Source organism: Ambystoma mexicanum, chromosome 4p (genome assembly GCF_040938575.1).
Source record: "Ambystoma mexicanum isolate Mex_15411 chromosome 4p, UKY_AmexF1_1, whole genome shotgun sequence".
In the NCBI taxonomy this organism is placed as follows: Eukaryota; Metazoa; Chordata; class Amphibia; order Caudata; family Ambystomatidae; genus Ambystoma; species Ambystoma mexicanum.
In genome coordinates this window covers 282,678,067-282,702,470 of record NC_090927.1, presented here as the reverse complement: position 1 = coordinate 282,702,470, position 24,404 = coordinate 282,678,067, and the positions used below count along the sequence as shown (strand labels likewise).

Here is a 24,404-nt window from a genome sequence, read left to right as displayed (position 1 = left end):
GTTCTGGATTAGTTGCAGAGGGCGGAGAGTAGAGGCAGGTAGATTTAGAAAGAGGCTGTTACAATAGTCCAAGCTAGAGAGAACCAGAGCTTGAGATACCATGAGCTTCTGGGGGAAGGAGAGGAAAGGCAGAATACATCTGAGGAGGTGCAGTCGGAAATTTGACTTTTTAGAGACCTCAGTGATGTGGGCGGAGAAGGAAAGGGTGGAGTCAAAGATGACCCTGAGGTTCTTAGCCTCGCTGGTGGGGGTAGGAGGAGGGCCAAGGGAAGCCGGGTAGAGAGTGAGGGGAAAGGATGATGAAGGTGTGCCGATGAGGAGGATCTCTGTCTTGCTGGCATTCAGACAAAGATCATTGGCGGCACACCAATCTTGAATGGCAGTTAGGCAATCAGATATGAGAGAGGGAGAGGAGTGGCGATGAGGAACACCCCAGTACACCCCAATTAGCACACCCAATGGCACCTTGCACGTCCTGTCTGGAGGAGAGAGGCTGAACCAGAGGCATGGAGCCCCACTGAGGACCCACCTGAATTGGGCCGCTTGCCACACGTACCATCCACCTCCACACAGGTCCGGGACTGGGAGTTCAGAATGGCACAGATGGAGGCACGGCAGCAGGAGCTGACCGGGCTTGTTAAACAATATGTCTCTGATGGTGACGTGACAAGGAAGGAGGCCAGAGAGAACACTGCGGCCATGAAAGGGGCCATAGAGTCCAGCACCTTAAAGATCTGTGAGGAGCTGTCGGCAGTGAGGCAGGACCTTGCCAGGATTGCGGATTTCTTGGAGGCCAAGCGTCCTGCCCCGACAGTAGAGCATGCACCCACAGGGTCATCGTCAAGCTCCACACAGACGAGCCCCCTGCGCAGGTCTGTTCGCACCAAGCAGCGCCCCAACATGCTGCCCCCGGAGTCCGACCCAGGACATTAGTAGCAGGGTCAGCCTGCATGTGCAGGCTTATGCAGACTCAAGTGGAATAACATTGCATGCCATGTGTGGGGGAGTTGTGGGCGGAGGGGGAGGAGGTGTATGGGAGAGTTGTGGGGGCAGGGGGCGTTTGGGGGAGTTAAGGGGGGGAGGGGTGTGTGGGGGAGTCATGGGGGGAGGGGTTGTGTGGGGGAGTTGTGGGGAGAGGGGGTGTGTGTCACGACCCACTTCCTGAAATCCCCCCGCCAGGCTCATGAGCCAGGAGGGATTTCGACTCGGGCCCCCAACAAGCTTAGGCATCCTTTGCCTTGATCTTCTTGGGGCCAGTCCTGGCGCCTTTGGCGCAAGGCTTATACTTAATGAAGACTTGTGCTTGGGAACTACTTTATTTCAATGCCAGTCAATATGGAGGCATCCACATAGCTTGGCTTCTTGGAACCAAGCTATGCGGTATAGTGTTTTGGGTGTGGTAGCATAGACACTATTTTACCTGGACTACTTTCTTGATGCTATTTAAACCACACCCGAATTGGAGAACACGCTTTGTGTTACTTTGCAATCCTGCAACGTGACGCTCATCGTGTTCAGCAGCATCTGCGAACCTCGGAAGAACAGCACCTGAAAAACAAAAGGGACATCGTTATTAGCAGCAGCTTACCTGTGATTCCATAGCTAGCTGCCCTCTGCTCCTGCAAACAGCATCCAAGGAACAGCGAGCCTCCCGGACCGTCGGATCTGCAAAAGGAGAGAAACAAGACATTAGACATTTACAATTGTGCCGGCAACTTACCTCTCAAGTCGCCCATCGACCAGCACCGCCTTGGGACTTCTTGCTCCGGGTGAGCACCGCAACCTACGGGAACAAATGACAACAGGTTACCAAAGTCAAGGCATCATAGCGCTGCGCATAGTGCCTACTTACCGCATCAAGGCGCTCTCGAAACACCATCACCTGCCGGTGAGTCCAAATTCAGCCAACGTTCCACAGCGAACTTCCGCGCACCTAAGGAGAGAGAAAAGACATTATTGAATCCAAGAAAGGCTTACAGTATAACAGTAATAAGACCTACCTGAAAGACTCTAAAGGGCAGCATCAGTGAAGTAACTAGATCGCACTCGCCCACAAAGGACAACGCGCCTCTGCCAAGAAGGCAGGACGGAAGCACGCCAAAATCCATAATAAGGTAAGGAAAGGTCCGGGGAGGGGCTGCGGGCATATGGGGTGTTGGGAAGCTCTTACCCCAGTTGCCCAGTCTTGAACATTGCCCACCTGTTTTCCAGGCAAAACTTCCCCGCTGATTATACCAGGGAGCGGCTGAGAAGGGCACCAGAGTCCCCACAGCTGGGTGTCGTCCCCGTGGATACCAGGTGAGCGTAACAGTGTGTGGGAGAGTTGTGGGGGCAGGGGGTGTGTGGGGGAGTTTTGGGGGAGGGGGTGTGTGTGAGGTTGAGGGTCTGAGCACTTTTTACTTTTTCCTGTTAAATACACCCGTTGTGTACCAAAAAATCACTTGACTGGACATTCCTTATTGTGTATGTGTGCTTTATTGGTTTACAGTGCATAGAGTCCATGTACCCCCACACCCAATGCCCTGAGTCCCACATTCATGGCACCCTCTGCATCCATGTGTCTTAGAAATATTGGCCTATCACAGACTGGCGCACAACACGTCGCTCCTGTGCATCGCCACCTGGATGATGTGCAACCCCATCTTCTTCATCTTCTTCATCCTCACCTAGTGGTTGCTGTTCAATGTCAGAGGGCAGAGGCACGTTCCGTCGGATGCACATGTTGTGCAGCATGACACATGCCATGATGATCTTAGCCACCTTCTCATGCCTGTACAGGAGTGCCCCACCCGATCGGCTAAGACAGCGAAAACGTGCCTTCAACAGGCCAAAGGTCTGCCCGATCACCACACAAGTACGGGTATGGGCGCAATTGTAGTCCTCTTCGTGCCTGTTCTGCGGGTTCCGTGCAGGGGTGAAGAGCCATGTCTTCAAGGGATAGCCACTATCACCTGCATGGGTGCAAAATAAGGTATGTGTAAGTCAATTCCTGATAGACACCTGTACTTATCACACATGGCTGCAGATATTTGTTGTTCACATGCACATGTCCCTGGATGTATGCACACATTTTACCATGTCACAATGTGTGCTGTCCCATGGTCTAATAGTGTGGGTTGCGTCGTCCAGATCATGCAGGGTGTCCACTCCCTTGCTCATGTTACTATCATAATGTGATGTGAAGTGATTAGTATGATTTTATTACTGGCAGCATTGGCACAAGTCTCAGCATGATTTCTCATTCAGCACTTATTATTCCCATGGTGACATGCAGCGCTACTGTGGTGGTGGCCCAGTGACAAGCAGTGTATTCCCTCGGTGGGATTGATTTGTGCCCGCTCATAAATGCTTGTCCTGTGTTGTGTTTTGCTGTGGACATTTACATTGTGCATACTCACAGCATGTTGCTGGATTGTGTTACGGAGGGTGAGGTCTGATGATGTGCAGTGGACGTGTTGTGGGATGTGGGCTGGTTGAAAGTCAGGCATATTGTCATTGGTGTGCAGCTTCCGTCATTACTATGGGGTTTGGTTGTCATGTTCAGTTTGGGATGCTTTGGGGCACAGTGTTTTGCAATATGGACATTGTGCAGTCACCACAACAACAACACCAGGGTGGTGTGTGCATCTCTCCGCCATTACACTGCCATGTGCCTGTCATGCAACTTACCAAGCAGCCAGGCACGTCGTCCTACATGTCGCTCCATGTAGCATGGTAACATGGAGTTCCGCAGGACCATTGAGTCATGAGTTGATCCGGGAAATCGGGAACAACAATGTGTGATGTTCTTGCTGGAGTCACATACCATCTGTACATTGATGGAGTGATATAGCTTACGATTGCGGTACACCACCTCCTTGGCATGCGGGACCACCAATTCCACATGGGTGCAATCAAGAGCACCAATACAATTTGGCATGCCTGCCAGTGCATGGAAGCCAACTTTCGTGTCAAAGATCTCCTGGGCAGTCCGTGGTAGGGATATGTAGTTGCTTGAGTGCTTCAGGAGGGCATTCAGCACTTGGTTCAGCATGCGAGAAAATAAGGGTTGTGATATGCCATGCATGTGCCCCACTGTGTGCTGGTAGGTGACTGTGGCCAAGAAGTGGAGCACAGACACTACCTTCAGTAGATGGGGGATGGCGGTGCGTATTTCATTCAGGCTGACAATGTCGTCGTGTATCATGTCCACAATGGTGGTGATGGTGTCCTGGTCCAGGCGGTACAGGGTGTGGATCTGCTCAGCGGTTAGGTTGAATGGACTGGCTTTGATGCAAGGGATTGGGGGCCGCCTGCGTGGTACCACTGGCTGCACCGGTGGGGCTTGCTGGGCCTGTATCACCCTCCTTCTCCTCCTGCATCTCCTCTGTGGTGCCTGTTGTTGGTGTAGCAATGCAAGCATGTCCTCCAGCCCCAATATTGCAACTGCAAGTGGAATCATTTTGGTGTTGAAAGGGGTGTGGTGTGTGGGTGTGCTCCTTTTGTGCTGGGCCAGACTCCATTGACTCCACCTGCGCTGATTGTGTGCACCTCTGGCAGTTGGGAACGCTGCACAATGCTGTTTGCGGGTGATTCGCGATGCCAGTGATGCCGGTATCCCTTATTACCGCCTTCATGATGCCGGTATTTGCATGTCCGTATGACTTGTGATGTCCTCCTGTTAGTACCATCCAGGTATTGCTATCCCGAAGGGCCGTGTGCCCGCGCGCATGCCGGTACGGGGGTGCACAGTATCAGGTGTTGTGCTGATACAGGTTTTTTGACTCGTAATAGGCCGGACTGGCATGCGGTGTCGGTATTCCCTTACTGGCACCGTTTTTCCATTACTGCGAATCTCGTAATGACTCCCAATGTTGAAAAAAGAAACGCAACCCACATTGCATATCAGCTCCACAGACAAACTAGAAGTGCACAGCATGTCAACAAGCAACAACAAGACTAAATAGCTTAGAAAACGATATCTCTGACACAGCTGGATTGGAGAAAATATGGACTTTGTGTCTAAACTGTAGAGTAATTCTAAAACGTAACCTTGACGTAGAAAAAGGTTTAGTCAATGGAGCAATCGGTACAGCTGTCTTCCCAACATGACAACATTCAGTTTGTTAACATCCACTTTGACAAACATGCAAAAGTAAAAAAATTGGCCGGACAATAGCACGTTTCCTTCTTTTCAAAGACATACATGTACGCAGAGAAAGATTTTCTCTATCTCTTGCATATGCTTTCACTATTCACAAATCACAAGGTCTAATCAAGCATTGATAGCACAGTCTTTAAAGAAGGTATGAGTTATGTAGCACTTTCACATCTGCGTACACTGAATGGTCTATAACCTTGATGCAAACAAAGTCAACGCTGAGTTTCCTTGCATGCTGCAATACAACAGGCTACCAGCTCTGTACACCCCGCATCTGGTTATGTACCCTGTACCTAAAAAAACAACATTAAAAACAAAACTAATACCTACAGAATCTATAACAGATCTCCCAACAAAACCGCTAAAGAAACAATGACCAACTCTTTCTGCATCAAATAATAAAACCACAAAACTGTCTGATACAAAATTAAGTGCATGTCCATCAGAAAACAAATCACAAATATTTCTTCTCCAGAAAAATCTGCAGGCCCAGCAAATGATTCACAAACATAACTCTCTGTCAATTTAAATTCAGCAATACAACTGGAGTAAATTGTGAGCTAATGTAACAATGAATCTTCTCTTTCAATTGCCACCAATTGTTCACAACATTTACTTAAATGGCTCAGACCAGTTGTGTTTGCAAATGCTCGTCCGTCATAGAAATGGCACAAATAATCCTAACAACACTTACAGTGTCTCAGGTATAAGGCAAGACTTAGACTACTATGCAGGAATCGTAACATTTACCATGCACACACAAGAAGATCCACAAGAATTCCTAATGTACTTACTGCAAGTACTGGAAACCAAAAACATCCATATAAATTAAATCTTCCAAATTTCATACATGTGGAAACATACATGCACTCTCTGCAACCATGTTTCACAAAATCACATCCCTAATGAACGATGTGTATATGCATCCATGCCAAATTCTGAATACATTGCATTTCACCAGCTTCTGCCCTTTTTTCCAATTCAGACAATCATTCCACCACAAAAATTAACTCACATAGCCAATATGTCATACTAATGCTTCTAAGGTACAATGCAAATGGTACCAAAAATCACTGTAAGCTTACATGCTTCATACACGGCCAAGTATTTCTTGGAAAGAAAACCTTCACAACAGTAGGTATAATATACCACACTCGTGCCACAACCAGCTCAGGGCACTACACTGCATATGTCAAAAAAGAAATGGTTGGTTTGAATGTAACAATACCTCTGTTACTCCAAAACATAGGTTACCAGCAATTTTAACAAATGCCTACTTAATATTCATTCAACCCAAAATTAGTCACTAAACTGTAGCACAATGAATAGTTAGAATACACCAACAGTTATCTAACTACATCCATAATACTACAATAGTACTTTTCTAAGTCAATCTAGTTAGAATACACCACCAGGTATCTAACTTTTTAAAAAATACCCTTCATTGCAAAACACTTCAAATATGCCATCTCATTCTTATACGACAAAATATCTTCTAACCTCTAAGGTAGTTAGAATATGCAGACAGGTATCTAACTATTTTAAGCATTCCCTTAATCACAACATACTTGTATACAACTAAGGCTTTTAAACTATCCTGATTAACAAATTGTACAGTTTTTTTGCCGAGACCAGGGATTCCAGCTTTTTAATGCTATTGAAATAAGTAACTATACCAAGTATGATCAAATACATATTATATAAGCAGTCTCCTCAATTGTACTACAATCATAAGTACCATATACAGTTCAATTATATCATTCCACCATATCACAAACGCTGTGTACTCCCACTACATTACCTATAATTACTACACACATATTGCTACTGTGGTGCTTGTGGCCAGTGGACATATTCTTGGCAGGCATGGCGATTCCGGCCACTGGCCACAACCACCACAAGACAATTAGCCATATAAAAATGACATGCAATACACTGTGAAATAACAAAACGCACCTAAACCCCCTGCAATCAAAATGATGTCAGCGGACACTGAAATAGACAGCGGACTCAGTGGCATTTCCAAATCCTTTTTTTACCTTTAAAAACAGCTCCATATCACCTTCATTCCACTCCCCTACCATTTCTACTCCCTCTTTCAGCCATTAAATAACCCCAAATGTCTTTTCCAAGCTACTCCTTTGCAGCGCTGTCCACAGAGCGAACAACACCCACATCCACTTTTTTAACTTAGAAAAACAGCCCCATATAATTTCTATTCCACTCAGCCACCCTTCCCAGCCCCTCTTTCCTTGACAAAATAACCCTAAATGTGTTTTCCAGCCTTTTCCCTGGCAGCGCTATCCGAGGACACCGGCCGGTGTTCGTTGATCCAACATGGCGGGCATTTCCAAAAATATGACACACCTCACGCTTTTCACCATCCAAACAGCGGGCGCGTATAATGTCTGCGGACATCATGCTGGACCCTGGACTAATCGCAGACCTGTCCGCGGACCGAACAGGGAAGTGAGGGTTTGGACCAAACTCAGCTATCACAACTTTTTTCCCAACTTTTTGGCCGCTTTACAAAAATAACTACTGGACAGATTTACACCAAATTTACAAAAGCACGCTTTTGGCACCAAGCCGCCGCACCTGGCATAAATTTAGTGAAAATCCATCCAGCGGTTTGGGCTGTAAGCATGAGCAAAACTTTTTTTCCATTGCGTCTATGGGATAAACCACACATTTTTGGACCCCCCTCCCATAAGATTGCCCCCCGCACGAAACCTCACCAAACTTTGCAGGCTCATTCTGACCAGGCCATATACATATTTTGCAAAGTTTCATGAGGATTCATCCAGGCAGGGCAAAGGTACAAGCGCCTAAAAAGTGTTCTTCCTATGTGTTTAGCAATTTAACCATAACTACACGCCCGCTACCTCAGGCCGTGTCATCAAATTATAATACCTTTCTTTATGTATTCCTGTTTAAATAAGGAGACATAATGTTCATGACCTGTGCTTCTTTTAATGGTGCATATTGCTCACAAGTTGCATACTCCTATTTCAAAAAATAATATATTTAACAAGCTGTTTCTCAAATTTCTATGGAAGAAATCTTCATGACCTGTGCTTATTTTAGTGGCGCATGTTGCTTACAAGTTGCATACTCCTATTTGAAAAAATAATATATTTACCAAGCTGTTTCTCCAATTTCTTTTATAGAGCCATGCAGCTTCAAGAGTGCGGGTACACCGCTGTTCTTACCTCACTCATAGTAAAATCAGGGCCACAGGGAGTTGCATACAGATATTTGGCGTTTGCCATTACCACGTCCCACTTACCTGTGTCTTTTGTTTGTGTTGCGGCATGCCGCCTGACATCATCCATGTACCGACGTCACTGTCATGTGGCGTTGATGGCGTGGTGATGTCACGCGCTGCCTGAGTAAACATTAACAATGCAGCTAAAACGAGCACTCATTTTAAGTGCTTTTTAATTTTGGATACAAGCCTTTATTGTCTCCAATTTCTCATGACAAATATTTAATGTGTTGTGCACATTATTTCTATATTGAATGGTTAGTAACATGTAAAGGAAACTTAAAATAGATGGAACAATATAATGTGTACTTTAATGATCTTGAATCAGGAATGGCAATGTGATGAACCTAACTAAACTTGGTTAATTAAAACGTACAAATACTTAAATTACATAGCCGACCCCCAGTGTTCATAAGGGACTACCTACGCCAATGCACATCCAGATACTGGAATCTATATCGCTTTTTCGTAAAAGGAATTCACAGTTAATTAGCTGCTGTATTTGATGTGCTCTTCTACATTGCAATATTTTAGTCTCTGTAAGGTAATCATAGGTAGCATTGATAAGTTATCTCTTCATTTATTCCATTAGGTGATAAAGAGTCCAAACGCTCAATCCAAAATGTTTCTCTTTGTTCTAATATCAATGATAAATCATCATAAGGTCCTCTTTTTCTGGTCTCTTCCACCACTTGAAAGCGGATCTGCGAAATATCATGTCTTTGTTGCATCCAGTGTCTTGCCACCACTGAGTTTGTGTTGCATGTTCGGATCCACAGTCTGTGTTCATTCCACCTCAGTTTGCTTGCTCTTGAACATTGTCCCACATAGTATATGCGGCATTAATAGTGTAAATTACATTTTTTATTTTGTGTCACAAGTAGCAAAACATTGTATCTTTATTTACTCACCAGTTCTAGGGTGGTGTATCAAGTTTCCTTTCATTACAAACCCACAGTTTGTGCAATGCAAACATGGGAACGTCCCAGTTCTTTCAGTTCGTTTTTTTTTTTTGATGTCCTGGTTTTCACCAGTTCATCTTTAATGTTGCCGTTTCTGTGATATGCAAAAACAGGTAATTCGTAAAATAAATGTTCCACTCACGAGTCACATGGTAATGTATGCCAATTTCTTTATTTGGAGACAAATACTAACTCTGGTTCTTAGGTGATTCAGTATTGGTATTGGTTACTTCTGTTCTCTCTAGTCATTCCCTTGATGCCCTGCATCCTCGGGTTTGTAACCTTGCATTGCAAATTTGTTTTCGATAATGGAAATGTGTTCTTCCTAGTCATCTGGATTACTGACATATCTTTTAACTCGTAGCATTTTGCTGCATGGTAGATTTCTAATAAGGCTTGGTTGGTGAAAGCTCAAGCGATGGAGTACGTTTTTTCTATCAATCTCTTTATTGAAAATGTTAGTGTGATATTGAAGTTGTTTGACTGTGATTACTACATCCAAATAATGAATCTGGGTACTGGACATTTTGCTGGTAAATTGAATTCTCTCATCTATCATATTGAGGTATTCTAAGAATCCTTCCAAATTCTACCTTTGTGCCTACCCATATTCCAAAAATATATCTATGTAGCTTATCCGAAATCTTAGATAGTTATGCCAAATGGGATGGCCCAATACGTGATCTTTCTCAAATGTATACATAAAGCAATTGGCATAGGTAGGTGTCATAGTAGCACCCATGGAGGAGCCAGAAACTTGTAAATAGAATGTATCTTTCTATTAAAATAATGAATTTTCTGCTATGAATTGTAACAGACTCAGTATAAACTCCTTGGATGCTTTGAGGTTCTCTTTGTTAAGGAGAAACCACTCAATTGCCTAAATTCCTAGATTTTGTAGGAAAGACGTGTATGGGCTTTTCACGTCTATTGTAAACAATATGTATTCCGAAGAGTATTCTATGTGCCTACATTTTTATAAAAAGTGTGTTGTGTCCTTAATGTAGGTATCCGTCTTTTGTATGAGAGGTTGAAGAAAGTGATCAATGTATTTACTCAATTTGTAATAAACTGTACATGGCCGCTACTATGGGTCTTCGTGGGATGTTTGTGGATCTTGGGTATTGTGTAAAAGAACATTATGCCTCCTAATTTAAACAGGAATACATAAAGAAAGGTATTATAATTTGATATATATATATTTTCTTCCCACAGTAAGCTCAGGAAGAATTTCACAAAGGTACTAATTTCACATTTATTTTTCAATATGTTAATTTACACATGCAACTAAAACCATGAGACTAATTAGGCTTTTTTTCTTTTCTTTCTTTCCATCTGTATGTATGTCTAACTGTATAATATTTTGATTACATATCTGTTTATTATTATGCAAAGAGTTGAGCCCTGAAGACGGACAAGGAGTCCGAAATGCATTGGCTATACATGACCTGTGACTGTGAATCACAGCTTCTTCTATTAAACATTCGATTTTATGAACTAAACAATTTGTGAATCATAAAGATCATCAAATAGAATAAGAATATGAGAAAATTAAGAATCACAGTACAGAACTGAATGAAATTGCAGCTCAGCAGAAAGATACGCGAACACATGGCCTCCTAAGGAATACTTGGGAGCAATATTGTATGGAGCTGACAGTCACTGAATTGTTGAAGGATGAATGCTTAGTAGCATTTCTGGAAGATATAGTCAGATAAGAAGCAGACAAGATGAAGGAAAGTCAGTGGATCAATGAAATTGCTGCTGATCATGCGCTATGTGTTAGCATGTTTTAGAGCTTACTTTGTTTCTAAGGCATTTGTGCCTCAAAGGCAACCTCTTAAGAGTCCATGCATCTCAATAAAGTGAGTCAGTGAGTCTTTTTGCAACATCCTGGGGGACACGTACGCCTCCTTTACAGGACCCAGGGCCATTGGGAGGACAATATGCAGCTCATGTTCTCATCTCTGTGGTGCATTCCCACCCAGTCCAATGGGGACATCTCACCCATCAGGAGCAGGAGCCATATTTGTCTCCAGGACTGGCAGACCAAGCCCACCATCCTGCCCCTGTTTAGGCTTTTCTGGAGAGGGGTTCAGATATCTTGCTGAGAAATGGATGTCCACAGAAAAGTTAAGTTACTGTACAGGTGACACGAGGGGTTGCAAGATTTGGACAGGCTTCAAGTTATTAGTATTGACATTTTTTGAGGCCATGTATTATAATAATAATGTTAATTCGGGCCAGCAGTGGTCAAGGATTGTAACTGGACTAGTGTCTTCTTCACATGCTCTAAAATCATAGATATCAGTAAAAAACCCTGGGAGGTAGCTTCAGTGCGATACCTTATGTTCTGTCTTTGGAAAGTGATATCTCTTACCACGATGTGCAGAGATGTGACATGTGCTGTGCTGTCTTCTTCCCATGACTCGTAATGGCCTCCTGCATGTCTTTAAGGGTATGAAGTTGTTCATTGGAAATGTCCTCCTGCTGCTGTAGTCTGCTCTTGATCTCTCTGAGAGACTGTATTACTGCCTGGTGTTGGGTCTCAATGATGTGTTGTTGGCCTGTGGCTTGAGCTATCAAAGCTGGCAAGTGTGGTGAAGAAGGTCAGGTGCAGACAAACTCGCAGGAGCCAATGGTTGTTTGACATTGTCAGGGTCATGTCCATCATGTGACCACAATCCAGAGTCACCCTGTTGACCACCTGAGTCACCCATGCCAACTCCAGTAGTTGTGCATAGTGGAGTCGCTATGTGTTCCTCTCCCTGGTCATCCCCAAGGTGCACTGGCAACAGTTAAGAGAGACGGATGAGTGCTAAGACTTCATGACTGATAAATGGCCTTATAAGTGCTTTGGAGGGACATAGCTGTTCAGTTTACACAGGCAGTGCATTTGGTGCACAGTGTGCTGGTTTCATGGATGGGTGGCCCTGGTGTGGCTTGGATGGTGTCTTGACCTTCCCATGCATGATTTCAGTGGCAGGAGTGGCATCTGACTTTCTGGACGCTCCCTGTTGGCTCTGTTGCTATAGTGGTGGTAGGGCATGGGGCAATGACATTTGCTGCAGTGTCAGGTTGACAAACTGTCCCTCCTCGTCATTGGACGTGTACTCTGTTGAAACACATGGATGGCAGGTGGTCAGTTAATCTGTTGTTGAGGGTAGCAGTGAACAAGGCATTGGTTTGATTAGCAGGCCCATTTGTATGTTTGAATAACTCTTACATATGGGGTACATAGAGGATGGGAAGACAAAGTGACAAACTTTGGTTCTTGCATGATAGCAGCAAGTATGGCAGAGTGGCAGACATGTTTGTGCACAGTAGCACACTGTTGGGGACTTTTTTGGGATGATTTGCTCTGCATTGTTGCACTCATTGGCCCCTCCCTTTTCATTTTAAGAATGCAGGTTGTCAACTCACCAGTTGATGAAAGTTGTGCTGCCCATACTTCTGCATCTCCAGATCCATGTGTGCCTCTGATGTCCACAGCTGTGGTTTCATTTGCTCCCAGGGTTACAAGTATGGGTCAGCCATTTTTCTAACTCCAGTTGTGAAGCACTCCTACTGGTGGGTTGCGATGATGGCATGGGCCCTCTGCTTAAGGTCATCACACCTTTTCTTGATGTCACAGGTCGTACGGGAAGGTGCAGACATAGGGCCTCATTACGACCCAGGCGGTAAGTTACCGCCTGGGCCGTGACTTTACCACCATGGCGTAAACTACGTTTACGCCATGGTGGTTGGCGGACTTACCGCCCCATTCCGACCTTGGCGGGGCGGTAAGTCCCCAATCCCCATTTACCCTTCCCCATTCCCATTTTTGCCCCATAGGGTATAATGGGAGTGGGGAAGGCGTTAATTACGCCACCGTAAATTACGGTGGCGTAATTAACTCCATGGTCCCTTAGCGCCATGGATTTTAACACCTGCTAAAAGCAGGTGTTAAAAGCGCCATGGCGCTAAGGGACCTCGTACTCAGGCGGTAAGGGTCGGCGCTGTTAACGCTGCCGTTAACCCCTTACCGCCTGGGTCGTAATGAGGCCCATATAGCCTGGACTTTGTCATGCACACAGCACCATAGTGCTGGATGTTTGGCAGGGGCCTTTTCACCATCAGGTGGCCTACCAACTTGGGTGCCTCTGTGGCTTCTTCTTTGGTGAGGGCTGAGAGCTCTTGCTTCAAATATATTGACTTCTTCGGTCTCCCCTCAACTCCTGCAGATCCTCAGATTCCTGCTTGCTTCTCTTTTTTTCGGATGGCCTACAGGGACTCAGATTCAGAGTGGATTGAGTTACGGTAATGGCTGCATAAACATGGTATTTCCAGTCCTGATATCGATGTTACTGGAAGCGGTACTGCGTGCGATAATAACTGGTTATTTCGGGAGTGGTGTCAGACTGCTACCACATTTAGTCAATAATGTTACCAAATATATGTTAGTATAGGTGTAATTGTATAACCAGATAGTCTTTTCACAATTGTTTTACCACCACATTCATAATCGGGCCCTTAGTGTTTAAGGTCCTCTCCAAAAATAATGTTTTACCCCTGCTAATAGCAGTGACTCAAGGCCATGCTCTTTTTCTTCACATCTTGTCCTGTGACAGGGTCAGGTATTTGACATTAACAAGAAGTGGGGGGAGATCCCTAACCCCCACAGGGGTAACATGAATATGAAGGCAGGCACAGATTGCCCCACACAGTAAGGGGAGCGCTGGAAACAATGGGGTGGGGATGGTTAGAAGCAGAAGGCACACAGTATAAAAGGGAAGCAAGTGAAAGGTAGAGTATGGGTTGTATGGGTGCGGTCAGGAGGCGTGAAAGTGGACCAAGAGACCAGAGGGAGGATGGATGGTGGAGTGAAATGCTGAAGAGTTGGTGGCAGAGTTGGAGCAGAGCACAAGTGAGGTATTGGTAGTCAGAGAGAGTGGTGCCAGTTTGTGATAATGAAGCAGTGAGGGATACAGTGTTTGTAAGAGTAAGGGTAGTACTGAGGGAAATGTGAGAGAGGTAGGAGAGTGAGGGCAGTAGGTTGAGAGGAAAGGAATGGGTGGAGGCAGAGGGTAAGGGTAGTAGAGTGATCTGTGGGAGAGGGGTATGAGGAGAAGGGTTTAGGGGAGAAGTGAGAGGAGTGAGAATAGTTTGAGATGGGCTAGGATGGGGGAAGCCCACAGGCAATGAGAGATGAGAGAGAGGGACAGACCTTAGAATGATCCCACCTAAGCCTACCCAGAATACCAGAATACCAACCTAGACATTACCATCTTTTTTAAAAAAACTCTTGAACTTTAGCTGAGAGTCTGTGAATAATTAAGGCATCTGTGACAAGACGAGGGCTGCGTTCAGGGATATCAAGTTTAGAGATTCATGGTTTATTTGTCAACACTTTTTCAATATGTTCTGTTGTCTATCTTCTTAACTACTATTGGTCTGTATTTTGTCAAAAAAGGGAGAAGATGCTGCCGCGTTAGAATAAAGGTACAATTTAAAACTCTGACCCTTATTGCCTTTTGTAAAATAAAGAAAAGTCAAGGTTCCTCAGGGAAATAAACCACCATTGTTTTCCAATGTTTTCAAGCTTTCGGCTCTTGGAATTTTTCTCACTTCACCCAATGTAATAAAGGGAGTCTGACATTAGAACTTGAAACCTTTGCGTGGCAACTTTTTTGTGTCCAGAAGTTTTGAATATTTACACATTTTCTAATTTACTCACTTTTCTAAATAACGCAAAATGTCTCTCTATTTGTGTATACACTATAAAGTATAAATTGGAACCTGATGTAGGTATGGTTTGTGTAGAGAAATGCTGAAGCCAGGTTACAAATGCATCAGGATCTCTCATCTTCATTCTTTGTCATAGTTAATTAAGGTTAAACATATTAATAGTCAGCATTGAGGGGTCATCCTTATAGAACCACATGAATTTCTAATAGGTACTCATGAATAAGTACATGCTGTGAGAAACCAGAAGGTGTCTCACCCACTAGTCCCCGGGGATCTCTCATCCAGGTGGCCAGGATGCGGCCATCGCTTTTGTACCCATGCTTTTGTACCCAGTTCCTGGGGGTGGACCAGTGTGGGAGAATCACCTGGGTGAGGGGTCTTCAGAGAGTGGAAGTGGGACACCGGAGGGTGAGACGCTGTATCCCCTTCCTTGTAACACCTTTACCCCATCCTACCCAGTAGGATATTTAGGAACTCTATCCCCCTCCCTTTTACAACACAAACACTTTCTCACTGACAGCCCGCTCGAAGGGAAAACAGACTAACACCTGAGCCGTGTGCCTGACATGTCCCAATACTATGGTCAGGCGAGGTCAGGCAATTACTGACAATCACTCACACCTGACTTCCATTACACTTCCCCACATGGATAAAAGGCGGAGCATGAAAGCACACTCTGAGTGAGGCAAAACACACGAGGAAACAGCAGTTCCAAGATGGCAGTTTAACGAGAAGAGAAAGGTGACAAAACAGAAAGGGGATCACGATGAGGGAAGTACCCTTGACCTTTTCGACAACGAACCGTTACTTTCACAAGTTCTCGAGATTGGAAGACCTAAGACCAAGAAAACAGGCAGAAGAATCTTTCATTGTGTGTCAGAGACATTTGGGGGACCTCCAGTGCCAATAATCAAGGCGGGGAGAGTCGCGAGCTACTGTGGTGCTATCCTTGGCTCTAAGAACAAAGCTGCTTCAATGAAAACAACACAGCCAGTGAGTTGGGGATGCCGATATGAGACTGGTCTGTGTTAAAGCCAAGGTTGCAATCAGCAGCATTGTATGGCGAGTGCTGTAACAAACATCGTTAAAACGCGCGTGAGAAGAGACGCAAGTGAAGTTAAACTGCTGATGAGTGATTTAAATTTAAATCATACCTTTGACAGAGTGGTCCGGCACCACATGGGTGCTCAATCGAAGGTCTCTGTAAGGTATCCAGCTGAGGAGTAATGAAAGTAGATACATTTGATCATCTGAGCCCGTTGGAGGAAGAGCATTTGAAAGTGAACAAATAAATGTGAATCGAAGTGGTCCTGCGACAGGTCAAGCAAAATCCCACGCACAAACGAAAATCTTTGATGTTGATACAGTAAAGAAAGTTTGTGGCAAAGAGGACAAAATTGGTCCGAGCCCAGCAGCGGGAGATCAATTGAAAGCCTTTTGTTACAGTGGGTATGAGCCCGGCGGAGGGTGACCCGGGGTAAATCGAAAATCACCCAAGAAGTTGTACATAAGAATCCTAAGGAGAAAGGATCTTTTGAATGTTTGTTTTTCGTACCAGGCCCTATGAAGTAAGAGACTTTAAATGGCAAAGATACTTTGGTACAGAAGGCCCTGATACTAGGATTTGAACTGCATCCTAATGCTAGAGAGCCCAGAGACTGTGCTAAGCTTGACTGTGCCACGTTGTCCCGTGTTGAAAAAGTGGGGAAGGTAAGCCAACAGTTTGAAAATCCTGACATATCATTTCCTGAACACTTTTCTTTTGCATAGCATTGTTTCCCACAATATTTGTATTTAGAAGTAAGGATTGGCAATAGGTTTATTAGTTAGGCCCCTTTTATTTTGACGAGACACCACTAGGATTGCGTTATTATTATTAGATGGTCTTAGCTTGCTCCCATCTTTAGATTTAGGATTAGATACTCGTTTTAAAAACCCAGTTGAAGTTCAATATACACCCTTGAACTGTGATTTCTTGTGTCTGTCTTACTGTTTGATACCATGCCTTTCTTATATATGTTATCAGCCGTGGGATGTGACTCAATTGAGACAAATTATGGAACCCTAACATTCCAGAAGCTTAGTCTGTAGAGCCTCAGATCCCTCTATAACCATGAACCCTCCTAGGTTTTTTTTATAAGATTGGCTCCAAAATCTGGCCTGGTCTCAAAATTTGGTCCGGATGTCCTAGCGGGCATCATAGATACTGACTTCCGGGTGGGAGACATACAGGTTCTCCTACAGATCCATGGAGAACATCCATTTGAAGTACACCGTGGGGACAAAAGTGTGCAGGAAATTCTCAAAAAAGCTCTATTTTCCCGCTTTATAGAGAGTGAACCAGAAGAACCTGAGAAGGGTACGTTAGGCATTGTGGAAACATGTATCATGGTGGTAAAAAGGGAAAAAGAACCTACCATCCTTCCCGACCTAGCCTTTGCCCAGCAAAATGATCCAGCACTCGCAGAGGTTTTCTTACAGCTGAATCCTGAAGGGGAAGGATTAGAGACAGGAAGTCCCTTTTTCTTCCTAAAACAAGGATTATTGTACAGAATGGAAACCTCCACAGAAGGCCTAAGTAAAACTCAGTAATCTCCAAAACCCATTGGAAGGCCTTGCTAGAGATTGCACATTCTCATTTGACGGGGGACACTTAGGACAATCTAAAACCCAGGTGCACATCAGTGGAAGGTTTTACTGGCCAGGTATCCATGCTGATATAAAGAACTTCATTCAGACATGTGAAATATGTCAGAAAACCAGTACGCATATTCCCTTACTTGCCCCTCTAAACCCTTTACCAATAATAGAAATCCCTTTCTCCCAGATTGGGATGGATATCATTGGACTGTTGGAAACCTCTAGACTGGGTAACAAGTATGTCCTCGTAATCGTTGATTACGCCACACGATACCCAGAGGCATTCCCCATCCGGAATAACACAACCCAACAGATTTTAAAAAATCTATTGCCATATTTTTCCTAGGTTGGTTTTACCAAGGAAAATTGGATCAGGGATCCAATTTTATGAGCAAACTCATGGGTGAAGTCAAATAATTGCTCCATATTGCCACCTTAAGAACCTCAGTTTACCACCCCCAAATGGATGGATTAGTAGAAAAATGTAACAAAACACTTAAGATGATCCTAAGAAGGTTGGTAGAAAAGGATGGGAAGGAAAGGGATTGCATGATTCCCTAGACCCTATTTGCAGTAAGAAAGAACCCTCAAGCGTCCACTGGATTCTCTCCTTTCGAACTACACTCTGGTAGAGAACCAAGAGCTGTCCTAGACATGCTTCGGGACATGTGGGAAGAATGAGAAGTGGCACGTATTCCCCTCTCACAAACAGCTGCCAGTTCGTGAGAGCATAGGAAACTTGTTCGAACCTAGTCTATACCCAAATGGAAAAAGCCCAAGCACAACAACAGTCCACCTATGGCAAAAAGGTAAACTTAACATCTTTTTCAATAGGACAAAGGGTATTAGTCTTCTTACCTACCTTTGAAAATAAACTTGTCTCAAAGTGGCATGAGCCATATGAAATATTAGAATTAACAGAGATCTGTACCTATTAAATAGTCCAACTGGAGAGGAAACAAAAGGCCCACCTCTACCATGTGAATCTCTAAAAAGAATGGAAAGAAAATCCACCTGCAGCCACTGCCACAATACTGTCTTGTTTGGTACCAGAGGAAATAGATAATTTTAAATTAATTCCCCAAGAGCTATCTAGTCAACAACAACAAGACTTAAAAGATTTAGGGGGTCATTCCGAGTTTGGAGGCAGCCATGGTGCCATTAGCACCATGGCTGCCTCCAAACCCGGGTCCGGTGTCTGAATGGGGACTTACCGGGTCATTCCAACCTTGGAGGACCCGGTAAGTCCCCATTCAGAAAACCATTCCCCATTCCCATTTGAGCACTAGAAAGTGCCATGAACAGTTTAGGCTTCCAAATAATAAACAATGAACCCACCACCCCGCAGGGAAACCAGCTTGACTGGATATGTACAAACAACCTACAATCAGCGGAAGTAAAGACAGAGCCATGCATCTGGTCAGATCACAGTCTGGTGACACTGGAAATACTTCTAACTTCAACATCTAAACAGTTAGAGAATCCTCATATGAAAGTTTAGAGTAGAAACTTTAAAGATATTGGGTCAGAGCAACTAAAACCATGCTTATCTCAGATCCTCGAGTCCTTCACTGACAATGATGACTGCGAACACACGTTAAGGAAATACAATAAACATGTACAAGCGATGGTAGACAAGTATGCCCCATTGAAAAGTAAGCTTGTAAGGAAAAATAATAATAAATGCAAATGGTTTAATGAGCAGACCAATAAACTCAAACAAGTGAAACATGCTAAGGAACGTTTATGGCGAAAAAATCAAACCCAGGAAAAAAGGGAGGACTGGAAGCGCGCCGACCATGCATACAGAAAGGCAGTTAAAGAAGCCAAATCTAGTTACTATAATAAAGAAATAGAGGCAGCCCCCAATTCGACTAGCAAACTCTCTGAAATACTCAAGGATATGGAAAAACCAAAGATGCTCTCACCTCCACATACCCCATCTAAGGAAGACTGTGACAGGGTACAAGAGGGCTTTGCTGCAAAAATCCTAAAAGCCAGGAACAACATCATATTCGCCAGAACCGCCACCAACATAGTAATTCTGCCAGTAGAAAACCTCACATTTAAAGAGAGAGAGAGCTTCAATTTCTCAGCAGTCACAGAGGAAGAACTATGCCTGATGATGTCAAAAATGAAGCCAATCACTTATCCTTCCACCTAAGATCATCCTAGATCACAAAGAACTTTTTGCACCCATCCTGACCAGGTTAGTTAATGCCTCCTTCACAGAGGGATCAGTTCCTGAAGGTATTAAAAGGGTAACTATAACCCCGCTAATTAAGAAAGCAGGTCTGGACCACAAGGATCCCAGCAACGTTCGCCCCATTACCAATTCCAATTTTATATTGAAAATGCTAGACAAAATAGCCACAAATCAGCTACAGAAACACGTGGAAGCATCGGACGTACTACAAGTACAGCAATCGGGTTTCCGGGCAGCCCACAGCACAGTCAGCCATGTTGGACTTACAGACTCATATGCTGGAGCTGATAGAGAAAGCCAAACCAGGGCTACTTATGTTACTAGACCTCAGCGCAGCTTTTGACCTGGTTGACCACCAGCACTTCAATCAGCCTTGGACAAAACAGCTGGGTGTTCACCAATAGCACTGTCATGGCTAGCATCTTTCCTTAAGGATAGGAAGGCGAGAATACACTGGGGCGATACATATTCAGAAACAACTCCAATCTTGTTCAGCGTCCCCCAGGGAGCCAGCCTGTCCCCATTGCTTTTTTAACCTTTATTTGAGAAGCCTCTGCAACCTGCTGGAAAGCATCTGCGTATTCTTTACCAATTACGCCGATGATATGCAGTTGATTTTCGAACTAACATGAGACTATGCCATAGACAGTGCGAAAATAGAGGAAATATACAATATCATTGATATATGGATGAAAAGACATTGGATGTGCTTAAACAATACTAAGACCGAATTAATGTTTTTTGGATCACGTCAGGCAAGATCCAAACTTGACTCCCAATACAAGACCTTCCATATCAAAGAAGCCATCATACCAGTAGTGTCTAAAGTAAAAACTCTGGGGATGATGGTTGAAGCGTCAGTAGGTGCTGAAGCACAGGTTAATTACCTGTACAAAAACAACATGTACTAATTACGTCTTTTAAGAGCTATTAGACCATTCATAAATGAGACAAACACACCTAACATCGCAAGAGCAATCCTGATGTCCCGTTTAGATTATGGATACGCCTTGTTACTGGGAGCATCCAAGAAAGAGTTAATAAGGTGCCAAGTAATGCAAAATGATGCAGTTCGCATCATCAAGAATAAGAAATACAGAGACCACATATCCGAAGCATATCCGAAGCATGAAAAGAACTGCACTGGCTCCGAATTGAGGACAGAGTCAAGTTCAAGGCGCTGACGATAGTACATAGATGCCTCTTAGAGGAAGCACCGTCTTATTTTAAAAGACAATTTTCATTGTACATGCCCCAAAGATGCCTGAGATCGGCAGACATGGGTCTATTAAACATTCCTGAGGCCAAGAGGGCAACCGGAAGAGGGAGATCTTTCCCTTTCAAGGCGGCAAAATATTGGAATGAGCTACCTGTAGCCCCGAGACAGGAAGAAAACTATCTCAGTTTCAGGAAGGCTCTGAAAACATTTTTATTCCAGTAGTAATCGAAGTAACTCAGGCCGCTTATATTAATCCATTAAGGACTTTAAAACCCAATAGTTCCTACCTGTGGATCCAACACCACTGGTCTCACTGCGCCCTGATGTCTGCGGGTTTACGGTGCGTTATAAGCACATAGACATAGCCCCCATAGGGCTCAATGGGAATGGAGAAGGAGCTAATAACTGGCCCGCAAATTGCGGGCCCGTTATTAGCTCCATGGTCCCTTAACGGGTCATGCTAAGGACGGCTGGTCAGACCAGCCATTCCTGGTGGGACCCGCTAAGGGACCTCAGAATGTGGCGGTAGGGGGTTAACGGCACCGGCATCCTTACCGGTGTCGTTAACCCCCTACTGCCAGGGTCGGAATGAACCACTTAGTCATGACATTCCCTGATGTATTCTGTGCGAAACAAGGGAGAGTACAAAGCACATATCATTATATCAGAACTCCAAAGGGAAAAGTTGTCTATTTGAAACCATATAGACTCCCGGAAGCCCGCAGACAGATAGCAGTTGAGGAACAAAATGCTAAGGGCAAATATTATTGAACCTTCTTCAAGCCCGTGGTCCTCCCCTATAGTACTGGTCACAAAACCTGATAATTCCTGGAGGTTTTGCATAGACTTCTGTCAGGTGAACGCCATCTCCGACTTTGATGCCTATCCCATGCCGAACTGATTGATAAACTCTGAAACGCCACCTTCCTATCAACCATCGACTTAACCAAGGGGTACTGGCAGGGCCCAGTACATACACCTGATAAGGGAAATATAGCTTTCTTGATGCCCCTAGGACTATTTCAGTTCACAGTCCTCCCTTTTGGTTTACACATAAGCCATTGGCCCTGCCAGTACCCCTTGGTTAAGTCGATGGTTGATAGGAAGGTGGCGTTTCAGAGTTTATCAATCAGGGCCCTGTGTAAACCAAAAGGGAGGACTGTGAACTGAAATAGTCCTAGGGGCATCAAGAAAGCTATATTTCCCTTATCAGGTGTATGTACTGGGCCCTGCCAGTACCCCTTAAATGATTATTTGAATTTCATTGCAAAAAAAGGCTTGGCAAAGCTTAGTAAGGCAACTTACTTGGATATGTTATGCTGGGGTGGCCTGATGGAATGCATGCTCACACATGACTTGGTTGAGCACAATAGATGACATAAGCCCTCAAATTTCCTTTAAACATATTAGCACACTTTGAGGGAAGGGACACATTTTTGGGTTGTGCTCCTCTTTAGGAACATCCCCTTCCAGAAAAGATTCAGCAGGCAGTTCCTCTGCTGATACCTCAACATACCCTTAGAAAACCTAGACATGCACCCTAGTCTGTTGCAATGTGGGAGAATTGAATGCATGCCCACTTGTTCCAGACTCAGATTTTAGGGAAGGTGGGCTTTGGGATAGCAGTAGTGAAGTGTCAAGGTTTTAGAGAGATGATGGCAAGTATTGATACCCACTGGTGAATTTCCTGAGGGTATTACTTTACAGGCAAGTGTGAGGGGTCAGACATGTGAGGCGGACAACTTTGTAGAGGTTTTTCATAAGATTACATTTTATTAACTTAAAAGGGTTTTATAAACGCCTCACTATCCCTATCCTGATAAGAAAGTCCCTGCCTACCAAAATAAACTAAAGGAAACACGTTAGCAAAAGGAATATGTCCCTCACACTTATACATACAATAAACATATGAACGGAATATATGGCAATTCAATAACCTTTTCTCCTTGTGACCTGGGTAATATACTCTTCCCCAGATTCAAAGCAGGAGTTTGTATCCACAGTTCAAAATAGGAAAGTTTGGTTTTATGACAAAGTTCTGGTGATAATGTTCTTCTTTTCATTTATTGGATTTGTGATTTATTGGACATTTGTAAGGCGCCTATACACAGTGTTTCCAGGTGCCACAAGACAAAGGGTGGGGGGGTGGACAAGGGAGAAAACAACAATATATGGTCCTACTAGGCCTTGTGACATTCGGACCATGCAATTGCAATGACAATAAATTCAGGGGGAAGGAGCAGGTCAGGGAGGAAGGGCTGGGAATAAGAGTAGGGGAGGGGAGAAGTGCAGGAAGGCTGGGGCAAGTGCTGAGGGGAGCCCAGGAGGGCAAGTACTAGAGGAGCCAGGGGGTAAGGGTCAATTAGTGAGATGATGGTGTGGACCAGGTTCAGGCTAGTCAAGGAAGGGTGCTGAGCGCTGGTTAAGGGTGTTGGGGTAGACTGGATGAAGGAGGGCCTGGCCCCTGTAAAAGACCTAAGGGACAGGTGCCAGTCGCAGTGGAAGGAGGACATTAGCAAGGGAGGGGGAAAGGGAAGGAGGAGGAGAAAAGGAAAACTTTAGAAGTTTCCGGAACTTAAGGAGATCTGGCTCATGTCTGAGAGGGCCTGGAAGGCCGTTCCAGATGGAGGCTCCTGCCAAAGAAAGAGATCTATCCCCACTCTCTTTTAAGAGAAATGGCTAATATGCAGAGAGTTTGAGCTAGAAGACCGAAGGACTCTAGCAGGGAGGCATTTAGGGAGATAAAGCTGGCTGTAGCAGGGTCCCAGGCCCCAGAAAGCCTTGTGAATGAACCAGATGGTCTTGAATTTGATCCTTGCAGCCAACGGGAGCCGGTCAAGAGATTTTAGGACTGGAGAGATGTGGTCCCAGGGCTTGAGGTCAAGGATAAGACTCGCAACCCGATTCTGGATTAGTTGAAGAGGGCGAAGGGAGAAAAAAGGCAGATTCAGGAAGGGGCTGTTGTAGTAGTCCAGCCTAGAGAGAACCAGAGCTCTGGAGACATTGAGTTTCTGGGGAAAGGTGAGGAAAGGGAGAATGCTTCTGAGGAGGTGGAGCTGAAAGTTGGACTTCTTGGCAAGGTCCATGATGTGAGGGGAGAAAGAAAGAGGAGTCAAAGATGACCCCAAGGGTTTTGCCTCACTAGAGGGTGAGGGGAGGGGGCCCAAGAAGGGTGGCCAGAGAGTGTGAGGGAAGCAGGGAGCAGGCATCCCAATGAGAATGATCTTAGTCTTACTGGCATT

General features: G+C 44.6%; 1 protein-coding gene across 3 annotated transcripts in view; it reads left to right on the top strand.

The window, feature by feature from the left end:
* LOC138453204 (adhesion G-protein coupled receptor F1-like) overlaps positions 1-24,404 on the top strand; it is a 926,758-nt gene that overhangs the window by 830,900 nt on the left and 71,454 nt on the right. The window contains exons 15-16 of one of the 3 annotated variants that reach the window (XM_069605834.1): positions 10,586-10,610; positions 10,766-15,013. The exons of the other annotated variants lie outside the window; for them this stretch is intronic. Coding sequence (XP_069461935.1) covers positions 10,586-10,610; positions 10,766-10,778 — 38 coding nt within the window. The 3' untranslated portion in view covers positions 10,779-15,013. Of the gene's footprint in view, positions 1-10,585; positions 10,611-10,765; positions 15,014-24,404 lie in introns of those variants that run through there. 3 annotated transcript variants of the gene reach the window in all.